The 26,714-nt window shown below is 32.8% G+C and overlaps 1 protein-coding gene across 1 annotated transcript in view; it reads right to left on the bottom strand.

The window, feature by feature from the left end:
• The window catches only part of LOC143248462 (kelch-like protein 38), an 81,558-nt gene extending 56,227 nt beyond the window's left edge, over window positions 1-25,331 (bottom strand). Inside the window, exons 1-4 of the mRNA XM_076496843.1 lie at window positions 25,204-25,331; window positions 18,844-19,013; window positions 4,831-5,175; window positions 3,142-3,294 (exon numbers count right to left, since the gene is read on the bottom strand). Of these exons, the coding sequence (XP_076352958.1) occupies window positions 3,142-3,294; window positions 4,831-5,175; window positions 18,844-19,011 (666 nt within the window). The 5' untranslated portion in view covers window positions 19,012-19,013; window positions 25,204-25,331. The remainder of the gene's footprint in view (window positions 1-3,141; window positions 3,295-4,830; window positions 5,176-18,843; window positions 19,014-25,203) is intronic.
• Window positions 25,332-26,714: the final 1,383 nt, after the last annotated feature.

Genomic DNA, 26,714 nt, shown 5'->3' with positions numbered 1-26,714 from the left:
CATGGTTATCTCAAAACAATCAATTACACCCACATGTAGCATAACCGGCAAGGACGTGAGAATAAAACAAGTCGAAAGCTTCAAATATCTTGGATATACTATAACATCAAATGCAAAGAGTGACACAGAAATAAAGAAAAGAATTGCAAGGTCCAAGGATACTTTCTATAAAATGAAGTCCATATTCACAAACAGGAACATAACAAATGTCACTAAAATTAACACCTTGAAATCATATGTGTGGTCTGTTCTCTTATATGGCTGTGAGAGCTGGACACTGAACAAAGATACAGAGAAGAGATTATAAGCTGCTGAAATGTGGTTCCTTAGAAGGATGCTAAAAATATCATGGACTGAAAGAAAAACAAATGTGGAAGTCATGGAACTGGCAGGATACAAAAGATCCCTCATGAAAACTATAAGAAAGAGACAAATGGAATTTCTAGGACACATCTGTAGGAAGAATGGGATAGAGAAACAGATGCTATGTGGAAAAATAGAAGGGAGGAAAAGCAGAGGGTGTCAAAGAACTAAATATATCGACGGCCTCAATAACTATGTCACCAACAACTCAATGAGGAACATCGAGTTGATAAGGAGGGTTGACAACAGAGAAGTCTGGCATGCCATGGTCGTCGATGTCTGCCGTGGTTTGACACATGAAGAAGAAGACTATTATTCAGAGCCTTACTACTATTTGGAACTGTACACTAAGCACAATGATGAAATCGGAAGAAGTCATCCTCTTTATAAAAGGTTAGCCTCTTCTGATGACTGTGACTCATGGGTATACTTCTCTAATATTTACATTAAACAGTTTTATGTAAATAGATTTGCTTTTCAAATGACATGTACAATATTTCTCATTAGACCTTTTTGTTTTGGCAATCTTTATCATTAGAGCAGACACGGGTCTAAATTAATTGAAATTTTATACAAGTAATAAGTTTTACCTTTTTATATGACCAATAATGATTATTAATCCATTTAAACTCTGTTGCATTTACAACATCTTCAAATAGTTAAGATTTAATCAGCATAATTTATAAACCAATTTGGGTCTTGTATAAAATAAAATATCCACTTTCACAGACATTTATGTTCATCTTTTATTTTTTGTACATTAAATTATACTCAGAGCTAATAATGCTATTAATAATCTAGAGCATATAAACATAAGTAAACATAAAATCAGTTTAACAAATTAACCCTATTGCTTCATCTTACATTTATGTTATTTATGTTACTCATTAAGAAACCAATTTTGGAATTTAATGTATACTACAAAATGTTTAATGAAGAAACAAACAAAATAGCAAAAGAAACACCTAGTTTTAATGTAAACTGTTCATTAATTGTTTTAATAACAAGCTATTTCAGAACACTACTGCTCACAGGTAATATGGTAAAGAAACACCTAGTTTTAATGTAAACTGTTCGTTAATTGTTTTAATAACAAGCTATTTCAGAACACTACTGCTCACAGGTAATATGGTAAAGAAACACCTAGTTTTAATGTAAACTGTTCGTTAATTGTTTTAATAACAAGCTATTTCAGAACACTACTGCTCACAGGTAATATGGTAAAGAAACACCTAGTTTTAATGTAAACTGTTCGTTAATTGTTTTAATAACAAGCTATTTCAGAACACTACTGCTCACAGGTAATATGGTAAAGAAAATCCTAGTTTTAATGTAAACTGTTCATTAATTGTTTTAATAACAAGCTATTTCAGAACACTACTGCTCACAGGTAATATGGTAAAGAAACACCTAGTTTTAATGTAAACTGTTCGTTAATTGTTTTAATAACAAGCTATTTCAGAACACTACTGCTCACAGGTAATATGGTAAAGAAACACCTAGTTTTAATGTAAACTGTTCGTTAATTGTTTTAATAACAAGCTATTTCAAACACCACTGGTTACAGGTAATATGGTAAAGAAACACCTAGTTTTAATGTAAACTGTTCATTAATTTTTTAATAACAAGCTATTTCAGAACACTACTGCTCACAGGTAATATGGTAAAGAAACACCTAGTTTTAATGTTAACTGTTAACAAGCTATTTCAGAACACCACTGGTTACAGGTGATATGGTAAAAGAAAAACCTAGTTTTAATGTTAACTGTTAACAAGCTATTTCAGATCACCACTGGTTACAGGTAATATGGTAAAAGAAAAACCTAGTTTTAATGTAAACTGTTAACAAGTTATTTCAGATCACCACTGGTTACAAGTGATATGCCCCTGTTCTTTAAAAAATGAATGCTTGAGTCCCTTCCCAGGATCTAACTTTACTTTGAGAATAAACAGAGGACCTGTCAGAGGCATCTTTTTCAGTGATTACTTCTTTCAGTGGGTTATGTAGTTTATGGGCATCCTTGTCCCACTACTATTTAGTAAGTGCTTTGTTCACATTAAAGGAACAGTGAACAATACTTAAACCTAGCCTTGAGCACTCCTTTGTTTCTATAACATCTTCTTGTCTTGGTTTGATTGGTATTTCCTTCAGTTTACTGACCATTGTTGAGTAAAAACAGGTTTCATTAACTGATACCTAACACTGTAATTCTCTCAACTTTTAGGTAAATCTATTAAAATCAGTCATTTCAGAAAAAAGCTGTAACATATTTTTGTAAATGGCAAAAATAAATAAATACTCCTGGAACATTTCAGGAGATGAGTTCCATAGTTGTGACAGGTTTGAAAAATATCTGTTAACTAAATCTATGACCTTACTGAAGTGGGATAATATACCAATATTTAGATGGACTATGTTTGAGAAATCTTATATTTTGTAACTAGACTATATGTTAACAAATTTATCTGTAACTTAGTGAAACAATATTGATTACTTGAAGCATTATAACTAGATAACTAATAATTGTGATGACAAGATAAAGGTTAAACATTTGAATTTATGCAAATGAAACAACAATATGGCATCTGCAGAAAAATGTTTTACAAGAAAACTTAGTTTTCTTAAAGTTTTCAAAAACTGTACAAGTTCCCAAGACAAACAGGAAACAGTAAATGTGAGTAGACTACAGTTTCCTCAGCACACAAAATATTACACAGAAAATGTGTAAAATATCCATGATTAATGAATAATTAGAAAAAATAAATAAATCTCTTTACCTTCATACATTTTTGAGATACTTCCCAAATCTTCAGTTTAAGGGAAGCACGATAAACATCCCCAATAAAATAAATTCCTGGTTTAAACACTCCAGTATACATGAACTGCAGGAGAACATCAAACGCTGCTGGTTTTATTCCTATCATCTTAATCTGTAAATTTAAAATTGAGGAATTATGGAACACGTACAGGGAGTAGACAAAAGATAAAAAGTGGCCTCCCTTGAAAATGTTGTTAATTTGTTATTAAATAACAGAAAATATGTAAAACTATATATTTTTAGTATGCATTCAATGAAATCTGCTCAAATATTGTCTCATATCCTAATTTTAACACTGGCTTTTGTAAATACCTGAACTGTTCATGACTTTAGTTACATTTTCTCATAACAAGTGTTGTGCACCTGATGTAGTTTATTATTATTCTACAAAATGATCAAACAAGTTTCTCTGTAAGAATCAAACATAAAAATGAAACTCAAAATAACACAAACCAGTTTCACAAGTTCATATTCAATCTGCATTTCAGTACTTTTTATATTGAGGTGACATGTTTTCAATGAGTTTGTACAGATATTCCTGAGTGATTGACTGCCATCCTTCTGTGAATACTTCAAAAAAGTCCATCTTCCATCTTTGGCTTGCCATCTTTCATTTGCTGGTTTAACTCAGCTTATAAATTTTCAATGATGTTAATATTAGGTGATTGACCATAACATAACATCAGCTCTCTTATTTCTAAGATATCTTTTAACAACTGCACAACTGTATAGAAACTTGTTTAATCATTTTGTAGGCTCACTGTAATAAGATCTAATAAACTACATCAGGTGCACAACATTTGTTATGAGAAAATGTAACTGAAATCAGAAAAAGTTTAGCTATTTTCAAAGATTGTTGAAACATTAGGATTTGAGATCGTTTCTGAGCAGATCACACTTAGCACATTCTAGAAACATATAGATCTTAAATATTTTCTGTTATTTAACAAAAGATACAACAAAATAACAACATTTTCAAGGGGACCACTTTTACTGTTTAACCACTGTATATCTAATATCTAATCTTGCAACTACACATCCTGCTCTCTCTCACTGTGAATAGAAACATAAGATAGTGTTGAACTATACAGATAATTTTATACTTGTAGTAAAAATAATGAATTATTTCAAATATGAATTAATACACTAAAATGTATTAAAGTTTTAAAATAGCAAGTTTAGAGAACTACCTAATGTATGATCAGTTTTAATTATTAGTAATAAAATATTCTAGAATTCACATATTGCTCAAATCACCAAACATTTTAAAATGTTTAAAGGGAATGTTAATATTCACTTCAATCAAATATTACTAAAATCTATAAATACACCCTAATCAAAGGACAAGAAAATAACATCCAATGACATTTCAATTTGTAATTAACATTTCCAGAATCAGCTAACAAACTTTCAAATAAAATATAATACATTGTAACATATTTAATCAAAAAATATTTACTAAACTATTATGTTTGTATTTGGAATTACAGAGTCAACTTAAAAACATGAGAATGAAAATCAAGATACGTGTTCACTTTAAGTTTTCCACTATAGAAACATAAACAATAAACACTGATGGAAAGATGAAGAAAATTGCATATTGTAATAATTTCAATTTCTGAGATAACATATTAAAGTTGAAGGATACCTTATTTATGTTTTCTAATCCCTTTGCCATGATGTGTCCTTTAAAGAAAGGTGAGTAACTTGTTAAAACAACTTTGTGAGCTGGGTAAGTCTTTGTTCCAATATAAACAGTAATGTCTGTCATAATGTTTTCCTTCCAGAGTGTGGCTGCATGTCGTCTGAGTTTCAAATAATGGTCAGAATCAACAACCACTTTGTCACAATTCGATTGTCGTCTTAGTTCTTCATTTGCTGAAGAAAATACAACTTTCCTGCTACTGGATATATTGTGATTTAAGTGTGGTACCTGTCTTTCATCACTGGTTTGTACTATAACATCATCTTCTTCATAAACATTTGAATTGTTCTAAAGTAAAAAAATCAAATTGAATTATGTTTTTCAAATATACAAAACATTGGAAACCGTGTAGTTGTTTCTTACTTATTTTCTATAATACTATGCCTACATAACTTCTTAATACAAATTATTTTTAAGTAGTAAAGGACACCACTAATACAACTATACATTAAATGTAGTTTACCAACAGCACACATCAGGTCTTGTTCTTAAATTTCCTCCCATTATAGAACACTGAGGAGAAGTAGAATACTCCAAAAATGGTGAACTTTGATGTCATAAGGCAAATTCAAAACTGCACAAGATATATGAAACGTTTTATTAGCAAAATAAGTAAATATGGTGACAACTAAAAATTACACTGAATCCTGGATTTTCATCTAACTGAGTAAAATAAGGTTATAATTCTTTTTTACAGAAAATGTATTTCCAGTAGGTACTTGCATCTACTCTTAAAATTAGCTATCTTGTAAGTGCTGCCCTCTACATGCAAACTTTCTCCATACACATGCCAAAAACCTTCTGTTCTTCCCTATTGGAATTGAAAGATTCAAATGTGTCTTTTATGAAATTATCATGCATCACTTCTTCACCAATAGGAGCACAGAATATGCCTTATGCATCACTTCTTCACCAATAGGAGCACAGTATACCTCTTACGAGTCACTTCTTCACCAATAGGAGCACAGTATACTCCTCATGCATCACTTCTTCACCAATAGAAGCACAGTATACTCCTTATTCATCACTTCTTCACCAATAGGAACACAGTATACCTCTTATGAGTCACTTCTTCACCAATAGGAGCACAGTATACTCCTTATGCATCACTTCTTCATCAATAGGAGCACAGTATACCTCTTATGAGTCACTTCTTCACCAACAGGAGCACAGTATACCTCTTATGAGTCACTTCTTCACCAATAGGAGCACAGTATACTCCTTATGCATCACTTCTTCACCAATAGGAACACAGTATACTCCTTATGCATCACTTCTTCATCAATAGGATCACAGTATACCTCTTATGAGTCACTTCTTCACCAATAGGAGCACAGTATACTCCTTATTCATCACTTCTTCACCAATAGGAACTCAGTATACTCCTTATGCATCACTTCTTCGTCAATAGGAACACAGTATACCTCTTATGAGTCACTTCTTCACCAATTGGAACACAGTATACTCCTTATTCATCACTTCTTCACCAATAGGAACACAGTATACTCCTTATGCATCACTTCTTCATCAATAGGAGCACAGTATACCTCTTATGAGTCACTTCTTCACCAATAGGAGCACAGTATACTCCTTATTCATCACTTCTTCACCAATAGGAACTCAGTATACTCCTTATGCATCACTTCTTCATCAATAGGAACACAGTATACTCCTTATTCATCACTTCTTCACCAATAGGAGCACAGTATACTCCTTATGCATCACTTCTTCATCAATAGGAACTCAGTATACTCCTTATTCATCACTTCTTCACTAATAGGAACACAGTATACTCCTTATTCATCACTTCTTCACTAATAGGAGCACAGTATACTCCTTATGCATCACTTCTTCACCAATAGGAGCACAGTATACTTCTTATTCATCACTTCTTCACCAATAGGAGCACAGTATACCTCTTATGAGTCACTTCTTCACCAATAGGAGCACAGTATACTCCTTATTCATCACTTCTTCATCAATAGGAGCACAGTATACCTCTTATGAGTCACTTCTTCACCAATAGGAACACAGTATACTCCTTATGCATCACTTCTTCATCAATAGGAGCACAGTATACTCCTTATTCATCACTTCTTCACCAATAGGAACACAATATACTCCTTATTCATCACTTCTTCACTAATAGGAGCACAGTATACTCCTTATTCATCACTTCTTCATCAATAGGAGCACAGTATACCTCTTATGAGTCACTTCTTCACCAATAGGAGCACAATATACTCCTTTATTCATCACTTCTTCACCAATAGGAGCACAGTATACTTCTTATGCATCACTTCTTCACCAATAGGAGCACAGTATACTTCTTATTCATCACTTCTTCACCAATAGGAGCACAGTATACCTCTTATGCATCACTTCTTCATCAATAGGAACTCAGTATACTCCTTATTCATCACTTCTTCACTAATAGGAACACAGTATACTCCTTATGCATCACTTCTTCACCAATAGGAGCACAGTATACTCCTTATGCATCACTTCTTCATCAATAGGAACTCAGTATACTCCTTATTCATCACTTCTTCACTAATAGGAACACAGTATACTCCTTATGCATCACTTCTTCATCAATAGGAACTCAGTATACTCCTTATTCATCACTTCTTCACTAATAGGAACACAGTATACTCCTTATTCATCACTTCTTCACTAATAGGAGCACAGTATACTCCTTATGCATCACTTCTTCACCAATAGGAGCACAGTATACTCCTTATGCATCACTTCTTCATCAATAGGAACTCAGTATACTCCTTATTCATCACTTCTTCACTAATAGGAACACAGTATACTCCTTATTCATCACTTCTTCACTAATAGGAGCACAGTATACTCCTTATGCATCACTTCTTCACCAATAGGAGCACAGTATACTTCTTATTCATCACTTCTTCACCAATAGGAGCACAGTATACCTCTTATGAGTCACTTCTTCACCAATAGGAGCACAGTATACTCCTTATGCATCACTTCTTCATCAATAGGAACTCAGTATACTCCTTATTCATCACTTCTTCACCAATAGGAGCACAGTATACTCCTTATGCATCACTTCTTCATCAATAGGAACTCAGTATACTCCTTATTCATCACTTCTTCACTAATAGGAACACAGTATACTCCTTATGCATCACTTCTTCATCAATAGGAACTCAGTATACTCCTTATTCATCACTTCTTCACTAATAGGAACACAGTATACTCCTTATTCATCACTTCTTCACTAATAGGAGCACAGTATACTCCTTATGCATCACTTCTTCACCAATAGGAGCACAGTATACTCCTTATGCATCACTTCTTCATCAATAGGAACTCAGTATACTCCTTATTCATCACTTCTTCACTAATAGGAACACAGTATACTCCTTATTCATCACTTCTTCATCAATAGGAACTCAGTATACTCCTTATTCATCACTTCTTCACCAATAGGAGCACAGTATACTCCTTATTCATCACTTCTTCACTAATAGGAACTCAGTATACTTCTTATTCATCACTTCTTCACCAATAGGAGCACAATATACTCCTTATGCATCACTTCTTCACCAATAGGAGCACAGTATACTCCTTATTCATCACTTCTTCATCAATAGGAACTCAGTATACTCCTTATTCATCACTTCTTCACTAATAGGAACACAGTATACTCCTTATTCATCACTTCTTCACTAATAGGAGCACAGTATACTCCTTATGCATCACTTCTTCACCAATAGGAGCACAGTATACTTCTTATTCATCACTTCTTCACCAATAGGAGCACAGTATACCTCGTATGAGTCACTTCTTCACCAATAGGAGCACAGTATACTCCTTATTCATCACTTCTTCATCAATAGGAGCACAGTATACCTCTTATGAGTCACTTCTTCACCAATAGGAACACAGTATACTCCTTATGCATCACTTCTTCATCAATAGGAGCACAGTATACTCCTTATTCATCACTTCTTCACTAATAGGAACACAGTATACTCCTTATTCATCACTTCTTCACTAATAGGAGCACAGTATACTCCTTATGCATCACTTCTTCACCAATAGGAGCACAGTATACTTCTTATTCATCACTTCTTCACCAATAGGAGCACAGTATACTCCTTATTCATCACTTCTTCATCAATAGGAGCACAGTATACCTCTTATGAGTCACTTCTTCACCAATAGGAACACAGTATACTCCTTATTCATCACTTCTTCACTAATAGGAGCACAGTATACTCCTTATTCATCACTTCTTCATCAATAGGAGCACAGTATACCTCTTATGACTCACTTCTTCACCAATAGGAGCACAGTATACTCCTTATTCATCACTTCTTCACCAATAGGAACACAATATACTCCTTTATTCATCACTTCTTCACCAATAGGAGCACAGTATACTCCTTATTCATCACTTCTTCACTAATAGGAGCACAGTATACTCCTTATTCATCACTTCTTCACCAATAGGAGCACAGTATACTCCTTATTCATTACTTCTTCATCAATAGGAGCACAGTATACCTCTTATGAGTCACTTCTTCACCAATAGGAGCACAGTATACTCCTTATTCATCACTTCTTCACCAATAGGAACACAATATACTCCTTTATTCATCACTTCTTCACCAATAGGAGCACAGTATACCCCTTATGCATCACTTCTTCACCAATAGGAGCACAGTATACTTCTTATTCATCACTTCTTCACCAATAGGAACACAGTATACTCCTTATTCATCACTTCTTCACTAATAGGAGCACAGTATACTCCTTATTCATCACTTCTTCATCAATAGGAGCACAGTATACCTCTTATGAGTCACTTCTTCACCAATAGGAGCACAGTATACTCCTTATGCATCACTTCTTCACCAATAGGAGCACAGTATACTTCTTATTCATCACTTCTTCACCAATAGGAGCACAGTATACTCCTTATTCATCACTTCTTCATCAATAGGAGCACAGTATATCTCTTATGAGTCACTTCTTCACCAATAGGAGCACAGTATACTCCTTATTCATCACTTCTTCACCAATAGGAACACAATATACTCCTTTATTCATCACTTCTTCATCAATAGGAACACAGTATACTCCTTATTCATCACTTTTTCATCAATAGGAACACAGTATACCCCTGATGAGTCACTTCTTCACCAATAGGAACACAGTATACTCCTTTTTCATCACTTTTTCATCAATAGGAACACAGTATACCCCTGATGAGTCACTTCTTCACCAATAGGAACACAGTATATATGTAACTCTCTCTACACTTCTCTATCAAACTATCACTTTGAAATTTAGCAGAAGATGTTAACACCAGAGAAAAGTTGGAAGGAAGAGTTGGAAATATGAGAAGAGAAAGGACCTATTACACATACTAGTAGTATAGGAAAATTATACATTCTGAAACTGTACTTACTTGATCTCACAAAATTAGTTAGAATCCTGCCATGAATAGGAGGAGGGATTGGTATAGAAAGTATACCCCTGGAAATGAGAGACTCAGATCCAAGAGCTATATGTGGAAACTCGCACTGCTTCTAAACCAGGTGTACTTTTTATCCGTTTGTGAAATATAGATAAGATAAGGGCAGTAAAGGAGAGAAGCACATCTGAGAGAACAGTGTCTGGATCAAAGTACAAACACTATAAATTAAATATAACTCAAGCTCATGAATAGAAAAGTGGGTAAGATAATGGTGGTACCCTCAGTTGTAGAGGGGTTAGAGTACAACGGACCGTACTCACTAAGTCAACTACATCCAAAACCCATGCTTTTGAGAACCAACATCCATATGGGGGAAGGATGAAAATCATACTGTCTTCAGTGCAAACCCAAGTGACCAATTGATTAAGACTCACTCCATGTCCAGGTATATCACAAATATTAGCATTGAGCTATCAATCAGAGAACCCAACATCTGACATCAACAAGATGTGTGTTGCATGCAATTAACTTGCCCAACCAGGAACTGGCCAAAACCACCAAAAAGGTAATAACATTCTTGTATTCATATGGGACAAGAAAGACAAAATGAAAAAATCATAACAATCCCACATATCATTTCTTTGACTCACAGAACATACAGAAAAAACTTTAAAAAGTTAGAAAACCTGAAATATGTGTGAGGATATATGGTGATTATTTCATCTCTAAATCCAAAACCTGGTCACAGAGTGCCACCATCAGCACAGGGAGGTAGGATGAGAGCTCCCAATCAAAGGGATGAAGTACATTTATTTTGGCATCACACCTTATGTAATTGTATACCACAATGAGGAGAGCATTATATTATGTACAGCTACAAACACTCTACTCTACACTGAATGGTTATAGCCATCTTTATATGGAAGCCATTCAGGAGTGTGCTTCCATAATCAATCACCCCAGTGGCTTGGAACTGAAATGGGGTAAGGACTTCCATATTCCACTAGAACAAAGGAGGATGATAATGAGGTGGAGAATCTGGAAGAATATCACCACCTGAGACAGTGCAATGGGAAACCCTATTTTGAAAAGCAAACCATACTAAGCTATCCACTACAAGCATGGTAGGAATGGGCAGATATCCTCTTCTGATCTACCAATGCAGTTCGTGGATGGTACAGTCCTGGATATGTATTTTTATGAAGCAAAATATCATGAGGTTATTTATTTACAAGCAATCTTGTGCAAAACCTCTTCTCAGTGGTGAGCACTGTGAAGCCATGGAATATAAAAAAGTCAACACGGTTACACAGTGTGGATTTAAAGTTAAATAATACCTGGTCAGGCACAACTTGCCACATAATGTGATCCATATAATGATGAATAAAGAGAAAGCCCCTGAAAAGAAAACAAACCATGAATACAACTTCTCAGTCACAGTTACACCAAAGTATAAAAAACAGCCTCAGGTGGAAGATGAAAACCTGACAAAGAAGAAACTGCAATATGATGAAGATAATTGGAGACAAACATACTGGCTATGGTCATATGCCTAATTGTGGAATCTCCTTAAATGGATGACAAAGAGGAGAAGTGAGGGAAAATGTGAGGTGCCTAATCTGATGAGACGACTCCTGGAAAAAATTTCAGGAAGAAGAAGACAAGGAAGAATTATCTAATCATATCAAAAGTTGGAGATTGCCAGGGGATAAAGGGTCAGAAGTAGGTAATATGGAAGGAAGCTGTATGTGCAATACAGCAATAAAAAAACATGACTGGACACAGAAGTCTATCCAGATCCAATTGAGGATAAAGATGACAAACGGAAGGAAAGAAAATAGGCAAAAAGAAGGAGCTATCCTCCCAAACTGCTAACATCTTGGGGAAGAAGGAACAATCTGAATAAAGTTAGAATGAGAAAGTGCACATGAAACATCAGTGACAAACATATCTGACTGCCAAAGTCCGCAGGCTGAGAGGAAGAGAAAATGTGTTTTTTAAGGGAAAGATGAATGTGGTTCAACTGGGGGTAAAGTGAGGGGGACAGAGCACCACATTAACCCTAGAGCATTATTGACATTTTTATACCATTTTGTGATTGTTACTGAGTTACATTCAAAATGTAACTGAACTGCTTTGATATAAATATATTTTAAAAACCTCTACCAGTGTTTGTTTGTTTGTTTAGAAATAAGCACAAAGCTACACAATAGGTACCAACTCATGGTCTCTAAGTCGTTAATCATAATATGAAATTACTTTGTACTCGGACTAGTAACAAAAAGACTCTATTTTCACAAACAAATTTTTAGTAAAAATATTTCATTACAAAACCTGATTTTTGTGTACAATATACTTGTAATCTTCACTAAAAGTCTACCAAATTTACACGTGCTGTATTAAAAATTATAATGGAAACACTTAACATGTGACAATGTGTAGATGAATGTGTGTATATTATACTGAGCCCACAGTGAAGGGGTTAATATTCATATGTACGTGAACATACTTAACATGTGACAATGTGTAGATGAATGAGTGTATATTATACTTAGTCCACAGTGAAGGGGTTAATATTCATATGTACATGGACATACTTAACATGTGACAATGTGTAGATGAATGTGTGTATATTATACTTAGTCCACAGTGAAGGGGTTAATATTCATATGTACGTGGACATACTTAACATGTGACAATGTGTAGATGAATGTGTGTATATTATACTGAGCCCACAGTGAAGGGGTTAATATTCATATGTACGTGGACATACTTAACATGTGACAATGTGTAGATGAATGTGTGTATATTATACTGAGCCCACAGTGAAGGGGTTAATATTCATATGTACGTGAACATACTTAACATGTGACAATGTGTAGATGAATGTGTGTATATTATACTTAGTCCACAGTGAAGGGGTTAATATTCATATGTACGTGAACATACTTAACATGTGACAATGTGTAGATGAATGTGTGTATATTATACTGAGCCCACAGTGAAGGGGTTAATATTCATATGTACGTGGACATACTTAACATGTGACAATGTGTAGATGAATGTGTGTATATTATACTTAGTCCACAGTGAAGGGGTTAATATTCATATGTACGTGGACATACTTAACATGTGACAATGTGTAGATGAATGTGTGTATATTATACTTAGTCCACAGTTAAGGGGTTAATATTCATATGTACGTGGACATACTTAACATGTGACAATGTGTAGATGAATGTGTGTATATTATACTTAGTCTACAGTGAAGGGGTTAATATTCATATGTACGCAGACTTTGAGTATATAGAACAGGACGTTGCTAGGACTGTTGAATTTATTCATTCATCATTTATAAGTCAGTGAACTTAACTTTGATATAAATAACATGATAATCAACACCTAAACGTTTTTAATATTATCTTATGATAAGTTCTCTGGAAATTATGAAAGTTCTACAAAAGAAAGAAAGCAGTAAAAATGTGTTACAACATATCTGTGTAAACCTTAGACTAATTAGTTAACTATTTTTATGTGGTCAATAAAACTTCATCAGCATGTTTTTATTACACATGGACACTGGAAATGTAACATGTTGACAGGTGAATATAGCTTGGTAAAGGAACTGTATGAGTAGAATTGTTACATTGAATTGGAAAAACATTATTTCTATAATGTTACATTATCTGTGTCTGACATAATTAAGTTGTAAGTATTTAACATTTGATAAAGATGTATACTTTATAAATTTTTATATTATTTATTTTTATTTAGAAAGAATTAATAGTTTTAAACTAAACCATCACCATCATTTGAATTTTGTAACCAGCTATTAATATGTTACTGTTAATTATATGATTAACAACTATGTACATCTGATATAGTTTATAAAATACAGATACACATAAAGTGTATATGTGTGTATACATTTGAGAAATTACTTAGCTATGAAAAGTAATGATTATAAGGGGTGATTCTGTATCTGTAATACTAAGATAACAGAAATAGTAATTATATTAGTAATAATAAAATATATATTTTAAAAAGGTTAAATTTTAATAAGAAAGTTTTTAAAATAAGATATTGTATTTGTGACTTTATACAAGGTGTTCGGAAAGTCACTGTGCAGTTTTGAAAGCAGCGATAACAGCATTCATTCAGTCTATTTCAAGCCAGCAACTGATAGCGGTGTTTAGAAACAAAATAAGAAGGATCCAGGCCTGTATTGATGCCAAAAGGGGTCACTTTTAACACTGTTTATAATTGTCATTCATATTTACCTTCTGTATTCTATATTGAAACATGTCTGTTAATAAATATATAAGTGTACAGTGACTTTCCGAACACCCTGTATTAATTAATTAATTGTGTTTTACTCTTTAATTATCAATTGTACATCTCTGGTTAGAATATGCTTAATTTTCTGTTGGAGACATGGAAGTGAAAGATGGCATAGAAAATGTTTGGAGTGTTTTTGAATTGGCAGTTACTTCTGTCGGCTTCTATGTTACACATGGTGCTGTGATATGGGTAGAATACAGGGAGTTTGGGGATATCATTCTTTGTATTCTACAAATAAGTCCATAAACTATGTAGTCAGAATGTAATTGTTTAGGTTTAGTATTATTAAGAGTGTATACATCCATTGTTGTTTGTTTGTATGTAGAATCAAAGAATAAGACTAACAGCCAGAGGCAGTTTACCACTTGAAGTTCTGTGAGAACAGTGATCAGGGGTTTTCAGATTAGTAGGCTTTATTCCATTTTTACAGTTTGATATGCTTGTTATCAAAGATTTAGTGTTAAATAGACTGAAAACATCATTAAAAAAGATTAAAAATATTTTTATTAAATTCATTCATCAACACATTTCAGACTTCTTAATCATCACTAAACATTTGTATTTTTGTGTTATAATATGTATTCATTCAATCATGGAAAAAGCACAATTTATATTTATTTCTTAATATTTTTTATGATGGTTATAATGTTGGATAAGTAACAGACCCCACATAGTTAGAACACAGAAAATAACATAAAAAGTTTTACTGCAAACAAAGGTTTGAAATGTATTTAGGAGGTTTTCAAGATCATGACATTTTTGGGATGAACAATATCTTTTTTAAATCATAACATGAAATCAATCCCCACACAGACTACTAATGAAACAGACTCTGTCTTCACAAACAAATCTTTAATAAAAATATTTTATTAAAATATCTCATTTTTTGTATACAAAATACTGAAAGTCTACCAAGAGTCTGCAGATGTACCACTGTGCCATTGGAAGAGGTGGCTCTACCACTGTGTGGATCTGTAGTCCATTGTTATAATGTATCTCAAGACAGCTGGTATGGGTACTTACTAAAACTCTACTGAATTTTAATACCCGTACCAGCTGTCTTGAGATACATTTTTACTTCAAGTGTGTTTCTCGTCATCATAAAGTCCATTGTTCTCTTTAGGGATGCATAGGGTTTGACAAGTGTTTCTCACTTTATATGTATTAGTTTCCTAAACAGTTAGATTGCATATAGATTTTATGTTTATTTTTCAATTAATGATGTATTATTTGTGTTTTAAAACATGCATACTTGAAAGTTTCAAGATTGTTACATTTAACTTATGGAGATGTTTTAAACAAGGTGGCATCATTTGTGTGTCCAAGTGTTAGTGAAAGAAGTTGTGCACATGTCGTGTAATAACTATAAAACATGTACAAGTGTTAGTGTGCACATGTCCTGTAGTAAGTATAAAACATGTTTAAATATAAACTAAATAAACTACACGTTTAGATAGATGTTTAAATATAAAGGTTGGAACTTACACAGATAAAAATATAGTTTCAAAACTATTCTACAAAATTTAAAAGGTACATTTAATTGTACTGTGCTTTGATGATAATATCCAGAGTTAATGGTGTAATATAGAAAATGGAAAATAAAATATAAGACATTCACCTGAAAAACATTTGATATGCAGATGAAATGTAAAAATTTTAAGATAACAAATATTATTTTTGTACTTAAAATGAGAATCACATTGTATGTGAGTTATTCATAGTCTGAGTGCAAATAATTACATTATATAACAAATATTTTATTTTCTAAATAGTAGAAAAAAAACAACAAAATTAAATATGTTATTTTTCTAAACCTACATAACCTTAGGATTACTCAAGTCAAATTTAAAACAATTTAATCTACTAGTTTCATTTTGTAAAGAACTTTCATGAGAGTTATATAACTTCTTACGAGGCAATAAGGTCATGGTCATAAAAGGGTAGGTCATCAGGGAGGTCAATGCACCCAGAAGGAACACATAAGCACAGTAAGGGCAGGTGAAGTATAAATTCTGCAGTTTTGGAGAAAACAAAAGATAAAGCAGCCCAATAACTCACAGTCAAGGAGACTGATGACCTCAGATTAAAGAGCCAAGCGAGAAATTCTACCACCTGAGGTTGGTCAGCAGAAAATCCCCAAGTTGTAGACCAACTGCAGAGCACCTTCCATAGAAAGATGCATGGAACCAGCTACAAAGAAAATGACTTGATGAGGAGATCTAGCTTCTTCCATCATTTCACGTTATGCAGAATCTAGGACTTATGACTGAGGTTAGTGAAAAATGGAGAGAGACAACTGATGGGAGTGTAACAGGTGCTGTAACCACAAAAACCGCAGCTGTGTTGGCCAATAAGGAACAATAAGAAAAACCCTACAAGGAATGGCATAAATGAGAGATATAACCCAATGAAGTAGTCACAAAGAAGGATAAACATAAATATATTTGTTTGACCAGTCACAACTGAAGTCATCAAGTGCCAGAGCCTAAGGATGAGGGACTAGTGACCAAAAGAAAGAAAACTTGTGACTGAGGCTTGTAGCAAATGCATCCACATGGGGAGAACCCACTAATTGCACAGCTCCCTGAAAACATGTGGATCTAAAGACAACTCCACTGGATATATATTCAGTTGGGTCAGGAAATATGATCTGCAACAATATGAAAAGCACCTGGGACATAACACGTTATGAGACAAATGTGTTACATGCGAACCTAATAAAAGAAATCTACTGTCTGAAAACATAAACCTCTCAACCATGCACTCCCTTGGTAATTGATATGTAACACCACTGTAGAATTGTCAGAATGAACCAGATAATGTTGAGCAAGAAGAAGAAAGTAATTCTATGGCTGGCGTACAGCTAGAAGTTTGAGGGCACTAATATACAAAGCACTTTTGTCCACAGACAAATGGTCAAAGCTTCCTAGTGGTTGATCTGTGTATCAGAGTTATGCAGGGATGCATCAGTACAAAGATATAAATCTATATGCAAAGGGGAGGCATGTCCACTGATGTATGTATCTTGTCCAACCACCAAAACAGATCTTCTTGCAGGGTAATGGGAGTAGAAAAAGAAGGTGCAAGGTTTCAATTACTGTGAAGAGCCCACTGAAGGAATCTCATATTAGTGTGGCCAAGAGGGACCAGTAATGTCATTAAAAACCCCATCTCCAAATGCAATAGAGCCTCGCAAGCAATAAGTGATAAAAAACAAGATGGTATGGTGAACTAACAATTCCAATAAAATGAAGTTTTACAAGATATGATATGAGGGTCCAAATGGATGAGATATGTCTGAGTAACAGCTTTAATTAACCAGCTCACTCAAGCAGCCACTGAAATGAGCTGCTGAGTACAGCTGGCCAACTTCTGTTTGAAATGAGCCAGAAGAATTCAGTCACCCATGTACTAGTGAAAACTTAATCCCAAAACATGAAGATGTCAAGCAAATGTTCATACTACTGATGAAAGGAGCTGAAGTACACCCAAATGGTAGGACTCAAAATCGATAAACCACCTGAGATGGACAAACCAAAGATAAGAATGAGACTGAACATATTCCACTAGAAATATGGAGATACGTTTAGTGATATCCATTTTGGTCATCCATAAATTCAGAGAAAACGCCCACCTTAGAATGAGAAAAGACTCCATGGCAAACTGGGGCAGATAAATGAACTGGTTGAGGTGAGATAAATCTATATAATCAGGCTCCAGTCCCTGGTTTTCTTGGGAACAACAAAAAGTGAGGAATAAAACCTGTTGAAGGACAGAGAAGAGGTTTTATAGTCTGCTGAGACAGAAGTTCCTGAGCCACTTCTGACAGATGCTAACTGGTTACAGGGTACAAAGGAAAAGGGAAGGAAACAGAGAATGGAGATACAGGAGGTGGGAAAAGAAAGGAAAAAACAAATGTTTGTAATAAAACCCAAAGAAACCATCTATCCTCAAAAAACGAATTCCGACAAGGAAGAAAATTGGTAAGTAAAGCTCTCACTGGACCAGAAAGAACAGACTGTATAATAAAAATATTTTAAAATAATTTTATTCAGTCTTCAAAGATGTTTATGGTGATTCAACTGTAACAAATTCATGTTTTTTCTTCTTCCATTAGAAAATCAAAACTAGTTAAATGTCTATGACAATTTACTAACTTTTCCTTTTAATAGCTGTTGTTGATGACAACTGTTTTCTCCCAGGTGTCTCTCTAAATGGTGCTGACATGCTGTGTTTAATAAACCTAGTGATTGGTTTGAAGATGTTGTCGTAGTAAAAATACTTCCATTTGATGGATAATCCTGCAGCTGCTCCATATTTTTCATTTCTGCAAACCAAACCAGAATTTGTTACAATTATAAACATCAAGGCAAGTTATTCAACAAAACATATTTATAATGTGAATGACCACACCTAGATTATTCACTTCTTCATTCCTTTGGTAAGTTTCCAGATCTAAAGACTATTAAAGATATAATCAACAAACCTTCATAATAATGTTAAGAACTTACATGTTTTAAATTCTTAGTATAAAGCTAACCCCTACAATTTGTAATTATCACCAGTTTTTACAGTGACAGGATAGCCTTTTGTTTTATGTGAAATGAAAACAAATAAAAGAAAATTTTGTAACATTTCAGGCTTTTAATACGAGTATTCATATTTGTATTTAATAATAGTATTCATATTTGTATTTAATACAGTATTCATATTTGTATTTAATACGAGTATTCATATTTGTATTTAATACGAGTATTCATATTTGTATTTAATAATAGTATTCATATTTGTATTTAATACGAGTATTCATATTTGTATTTAATAATAGTATTCATATTTGTATTTAATAATAGTATTCATATTTGTATTTAATACGAGTATTCATATTTGTATTTAATAATCAGTATTCATATTTGTATTTAATACGAGTATTCATATTTGTATTTAATAATAGTATTCATATTTGTATTTAATACGAGTATTCATATTTGTATTTAATAATCGTATTCATATTTGTATTTAATACGAGTATTCATATTTGTATTTAATAATAGTATTCATATTTGTATTTCATACGAGTATTCATATTTGTATTTAATAATAGTATTCATATTTGTATTTAATACGAGTATTCATATTTGTATTTAATACGAGTATTCATATTTGTATTTAATAATCGTATTGATATTTGTATTTAATAATAGTATTCATATTTGTATTTAATACGAGTATTCATATTTGTATTTAATAATAGTATTCATATTTGTATTTAATACGAGTATTCATATTTGTATTTAATAATAGTATTCATATTTGTATTTAATAATTTATTGTAACTATCACCACATTATTTTTATTCTTAATGCACAAGTGTTTGGCTCAATTACTTGAGCTTTCTATACTTTAGAGATATTTACTAAACAAATAATGTGATAATAGTCCAAATAAGTTATTTAATACAAAAAAAAAAACCAATAAATTATCACTCAATTGTTGGAAAATCAAATATATCATAATTTCATTAACTCCATTTATTATAATTGTGAGGCCTATTCAAATTACATACTCTGTAAAAGTGTTTCTGATCACAGAAACACATGAAAATTATTTTACTCACACATTAATCTTCATAATACACATATTTAAAACAACTTCCATAGAGTAAAGTGTTTCATTCCCTGTCCAATAAAACACAAGGTAAGAGAGTATTATCTATTCACATGTATCAACCAACTACTAGCCTGCAAATTATGTGTATCAAAATAATAATAACAGAAGTAGCCACACACAGAAATACAACCTTGGTAAATAAATAAAGCAGATGTACAACACCAAATGGATATACAATGTAAATAATGTCCACATCTTAATTAAAACAGACTATTATTATATCATGTTAACATTTTTCTAAGCATATTACTAAAAGAAATAAGATGGTTCTGTCCTTTAAATATATAGAAGAGCTACTGAGAGTTTTTAAACTTTCCTGTAATGAACAAAACAGGAAAAATTACAACCCTACCTAATGAACCTTCAAACAACTGTTAATGTTATCAGTAAGGTAGGATTTAAATCAAAACAAACTAGGCTTTATAAACTAATAAAACATGAAAAAATTTTAGTTTGTTTTAAACTGAAGCTGTGAGATATGTTCTGTGTTCTTTAACCCTAGAACACCACTGTGGGGTCACTGTGGCACTCTACAACTTGATAATTTAACATTGGTATTCCAGTTTATTTTGTAAACACAATTATTTAACAAACAAATGTACTAACCAGTGATGACGAGAAACCCACTTGTTGAGAAATTTATATGCAAAAACGGCTCGTTTGGGCTGAGAAAACACTTTACATAGAAGAGCGAACAACGTTTCGACCTTCTATGTAAAGTGTTTTCTCAGCCCAAACGAGCCGTTTTTGCATATAAACAAATGTACTGCATCAGACTTGTACTTTACTAGCTTCCAGTAAAGAGTGCATGCTTTTCTATTGGGTAATTACTGTTTTTAAAATCACATACAATAATGAATCTTCATTTAAGAGTCAGTGGGAATTCAAAATCAGGAGAAAAGTCTGTAACTAAGTCATAACATTTTAACCTTCCAGACAATGGTGATATGTTTATGGATATGATTTGAAATGTTCTTGTATAAATACTCCTTATGTACTTTATTGAAAGATAACAGTTTAGTTTACATGAAACTGAAATAAAAAATAAAGAGGGCCTTTCTGAATCACCTGAAAACCCCAAGAAGTGATATCGACATTTTACCATTATTACTATCTGTCTTCCACAGCCAAGTAAAATAAGTTTTGTATTAATAATTAAGAACCCTACTAAATACTAACATGGTAAACTTTTAACATAGTTTTGTTACAAAGCATGAGATGAGTACACAAACCAGATTTTGTTCTATACAAATATTACTCTCTCAAATTATCAACCAGTGTAGGAAAATGAAACTTTTCCACAGAATTCAGTGCCAGAATACTTCAGTGTTAAATAGATTTATCCTAAATCTGGATGTTGTTAGTAAAATCATGAGTCTTGATTAATCAGGAGTCGTATCAAAGATTAAACTCCTAGAAAAAATAATTCAAAGTTAAGAAAAGCAGACCATGACTCAGTGAACTAATATTCTTACAAAAATAATGAAATTAAATCAATATCTTCATGGGATCAATAATTCTTAATTATTAAAATTTATTATTAAAAAAATCAAATTCCATAATATAACTATTAGATATATCCTACTTGTCATTCCTAAATATTGGTATTACTTGTGATTTTATCACCTCAAGGAACATGAAAAAGTTTGACTAATCTGTAGCAGCATTACTTATACCATGGTGATGTAAAGATAATTCATAATGTACAGTAAGCTAGAATAAATACAGGTACCTTTACTCATAACATATAAACCTAAGAAAACAAATAATGGCTAAAAGTTTTATTCTTATCTATAAGAAGGATTCTTCACTTTATGAAGTGTAGCCTTCTTTTTTGTTTCTTTTTGGTGCATGTAACAGACAAATAGCATTTTTAGAAACTGTTCTAACTTCAACCATTTGTTTTTATTATTTGGGAAATTCTATGTATTTTGAACTAATACAAAGCAGAACAGTCAAAAGTCAACTGTAACTCAGGGTCCAACATTTAGTTTTGAGGTATATGCTGTTTTATCAAGAGGCTTCACTTAAAGTGTGAAATATTAATTTAATATATCGCTAAAATTCTGTAGGTTACTGTTAACAAGTTAATTTAGTTTTCTTGCGGCACTGTAGTTAAGAACAAACAGATTTGATCTGTTGAAGTAAAACCAATCACAACAAACAGATTTGATCTGTTGAAGTAAAACCAATCACAACAAACAGATTTGATCTGTTAAAGTAAAACCAATCACAACAAACAGATTTTATCTGTTAAAGTACAACCAATCACAACAAACAGATTTGATCTGTTGAAGTAAAACCAATCACAACAAACAGATTTGATCTATTGAAGTAAAACCAATCACAACAAACAAATTTGATCTGTTGAAGTAAAACCAATCACAACAAACAGATTTGATCTGTTGAAGTAAAACCAATCACAACAAACAGATTTGATATGTTGAAGTAAAACCAATCACAACAAACAGTTTTTATCTGTTAGAGTGAGGAAAACTCGAAAAAATTTCTTTAATTTTATACCAGAATTTTTTAGATATTTATTTAATAAAACAGTAATTTCTTAACAGCAAAAGCTACAAGTAGCATACAAGATAATTTTATTTCAATAATTCCACCTCTGCCTTTTCATTCCATTATGTTATAATATTGCAGGACATTTTTAAATATTTATGTAATGAATCCTTTAGCTGAGTTTAAATTATTCATGCACTGGTAACAGGTAATAGCTTCTGGTTAGATTCCATGAAGGCCTGACTTGCAGACAGTTATCACCAAAATGGCAGTGAGTATACAGAATGGGGAGATTATGAGTGGCCTTTGTTTTATTTTCTTAAAATATGTGTCATGGTCTTAGCTGCTACACTACACCTACACAAGCTGTTAAAAAATTATATAACTTTCTACTGTAGTTCCATCTCTTGCATCTTCCTTGTTTACTTTCTGGTCCAAATCTGTTTTTGATGTAACTATTAGCTTCACCTGATCCATAAAAAGTTATGAGTTGTATACCAAAGTTTCCTCTTGCTCAGGAAAGGAAAATAATTTTCAACTACACTCTCATAAAATTAATAATAATTGTGCATTTTAACTAAAAATGAGTCACACTATGAGTAGTACACACACATATACACACTCAATAATAATTGTGAAAGTTATGTAAAAATCATTCACGATATAAGAAGTACACACTGATGTTTGAAGTATTATAAACATAGTTTTGTTGCTGTGTAACACAAATGGATGAGCATTATTAAAGGGCAACTGACCTTAATATATATTAAATTACACTTCATCATAAATTTGTGCCATGTTTTGCTGATTTGGACCAATTTTTTTTATCTGGATACCAGTCAACAAAGTACAATTATTTTAAAAGCAACTTTTTAATGTCATAAATCTTTGAGACAATTTCAATTTAACAGTCTTCCTCAAGTACATTTACCACTGCCAATCTCACTATAATGGTCACAGAAGCTATATATGAATCTATGCATGCATCCAAAAATAATAATTGCAATGTGACTCCACCTGTTGGACGTTATTACAAACACAAATCCATAAAAATATTTCATACTGTGGGTAATCGAGATTCAGACAATTACAAAATAACTGTGGTAGGCGTAACAACCATTTCTTTATGACAGAACTGTAAATAAAGGAGTCTTGCCACAACAATAACACAACTTTTTCTAAAACTGTATATGAGAGTTTGGTTATATCTTTATTGATGTTATTTTTAACATGAGCACATTTCTTCTGGTATTTTTTAATTTTTGTTTATTTTGTGTTTTAACAAGGAGTGCAATGGTGTGGAATACTTCTCACAGGTATAATTGCTTAGCCACTTAATGTAGTATTTTATATGTGATGTGATACATAAATGGCTTGATTTATGGTCTGTAGTCCAACATATCTACAAACACAAGATAAAATCTGAGCAATCAGGCTATTTTAGCATTGTCTTTTCTATTTAATTTTTGATTATTTAAAAGTTGTTTTATGATGCGTGTCATAATCAAAAGTAAGAAAAGATACTGGAAAAGTAACAACTTGTGAATGTGACTGATTACCCATTTCAAAATTTGGTGTCATTCCCAGATCACATTTGAGATTTCCACTTTTAATACTCATGACACTGAAACATATCATGTAAACAGCTATATTTCGTACTTATTTGGACTCTACAAATGAAAGACAACTATGAATTACTTTTACAGACCATTTAGGGTTATTCTACTTCCTTCAATATATCATTTCTCCTTGCCTATCAATTAACCTATTTTGATATTTCTCGTTACTGTTTATCAGAGAAAGAATAAAATAGCATACCAATGGATCTGTTATTATTTTAACAGCAGAAAATGAAGTAACAACCAACAAACCTCCTAGGTACTATTGCTAGTTGTTTTTAAACATGTGGTCCAAAGTTTCAAAAATCCATTTTTAAAATTGTCATGTTTCTGGTTCTGAAATGATATATTTTCATGATTTTAATTGTTTTTAGTTCCTTTTTTTCTGGCATTAAGTGATAGGTTTCATTTTGAATTAATTTGAACAAGCTTTTTTGTTGTTGTTATATAGCGATATAAATCATACAATATGTCCTACAGTTAATGATTGTATGTAAAGTTGAAAGCAAACTTCATTAGTATTACTCTTAGTAGCCATATTGTTAAATATTAAAATGGCTTATACTGTCATAACTTAACAGTTAGATTTCTCACTTTTTTATACTGTATCTATTTCTACAGTTATTAACTCTCAAGTAATATTTTCAAACTTCGAGAGAAAAACTATTTACAATAGTAAGTAATTATATTTAATGTAAAACTGTCAACCTATACCTGTGAAATAACCTCCATGCTATTTTGCATCCGCTTGACGATTCTGTAACACAGATGATCTTCCGTAATTCTAACGAATACATTTTAGTATAATACCTAATCTTAGGCCTATGTTCGAACAACACTTTCACACTGTAGAGTATAGTGTGTTGCCATGACTACTTATCACGTGATATCAATATTGTTCATTGCCAAAGGGGGAAAAAAAAAACTATACATATATACGTGTGTGTGTTAGTATCGATAAATTATGATCCGAAATGGACAGTTCATTTTTTGTCCAATCAAGTAGTTTGATTGAATTTGATACTTACCAAATTCTTACCAAAATGAATTACTTCATTATGCTCATAAATCTATGTTTGCCAACATATTGTGATATTAGCATATTCAAATATTTCTGATTTTACGAACCGCATGAAAAGGTCGATTGTTTAGTATTTATTGGCGCAAAGCAACTAGGCTTCTGCGCCGAACAACCGATAAAAAAGTAAAATCATTTAAATATGAAAAAAGGAATCATGTTAAAACAAAACATTGTCCAATTTTCAAATTAAAATATTAAATATAGTTATAAAGGCCAATGGCCCTTAAACATTTAAAAATACAACTGAGGTGGAAAGTGTCACCATCGCTTACGTCAAGGGTGAAGCCATGGTAAAAATATGTTTAAAATGGTACCGTCGCACTCGATCGTAACGACAACATGATCCAGTAAAATATGGGTTATTGTGATCTGAGCGTCACACAGGCAACACAATGGTGCATCAGTACCAGATAAAAGAAAGTGATGAGTTAAAACCTACGATCAATGTGAAGCCTAGCCAGAACAACTTCCTTCTTCCGATTTTTACAGAGCAAGACGGCCAAAGAACAATAGAAGACTTGATCTAGAAAAGCTTGTTATCATGTTGCTCACTCCAAATCGACTGGCAGCTGGCGCGGAGTCGAGCCTCGAATACAGTACCGTAGTCCATGTATAGGACAGGCAAGGCGGTGATAGTAACCGAGCAGACAGCCTTAGCTTCGATGTCAGCGAGCTCATACCTGCGATTACAGACGTGGCCTGGTATCCAGAAAAACTGGATAGAAGTAGATGATAGCGAGAATGGGCCAGTCTGTTATGAATATCGACGGGAACAGGGTGATAACTAACGTGAAGCGATTTCAAGGCTATTAGAGACCTAAGCGATTCGGTATAAAGAGTACAGTTCGTGTACTGCATAGCTTCTATGCGATACAGGGCAAGAGAAATGACATACAATTCGGCAGCGAACCCAGAAACTGTAGAGGGGATTCTATGTGCAACATCCGAATTACAACAAATCATGGCAGAGCTCACAGAGTCACTGATTTCAAACCATCCACATAAATGAAAATGAAAGGATGGTTCGAAGATATTAGGCAAATAGAAGGCAATACTTCTAATCGAGAGTATCTGTCTGCTTCAGATGACTCAAAGAATGGTCACGTTTGGGGATGGTGATTAGCCATAGTGGGATAGGCTGATC

This window comes from Tachypleus tridentatus, chromosome 4 (genome assembly GCF_004210375.1).
Source record: "Tachypleus tridentatus isolate NWPU-2018 chromosome 4, ASM421037v1, whole genome shotgun sequence".
Taxonomy (NCBI): domain Eukaryota; kingdom Metazoa; phylum Arthropoda; class Merostomata; order Xiphosura; family Limulidae; genus Tachypleus; species Tachypleus tridentatus.
Note: the sequence above shows the minus strand (reverse complement) of the source record. Positions and strands in the feature narration are given on the sequence as shown.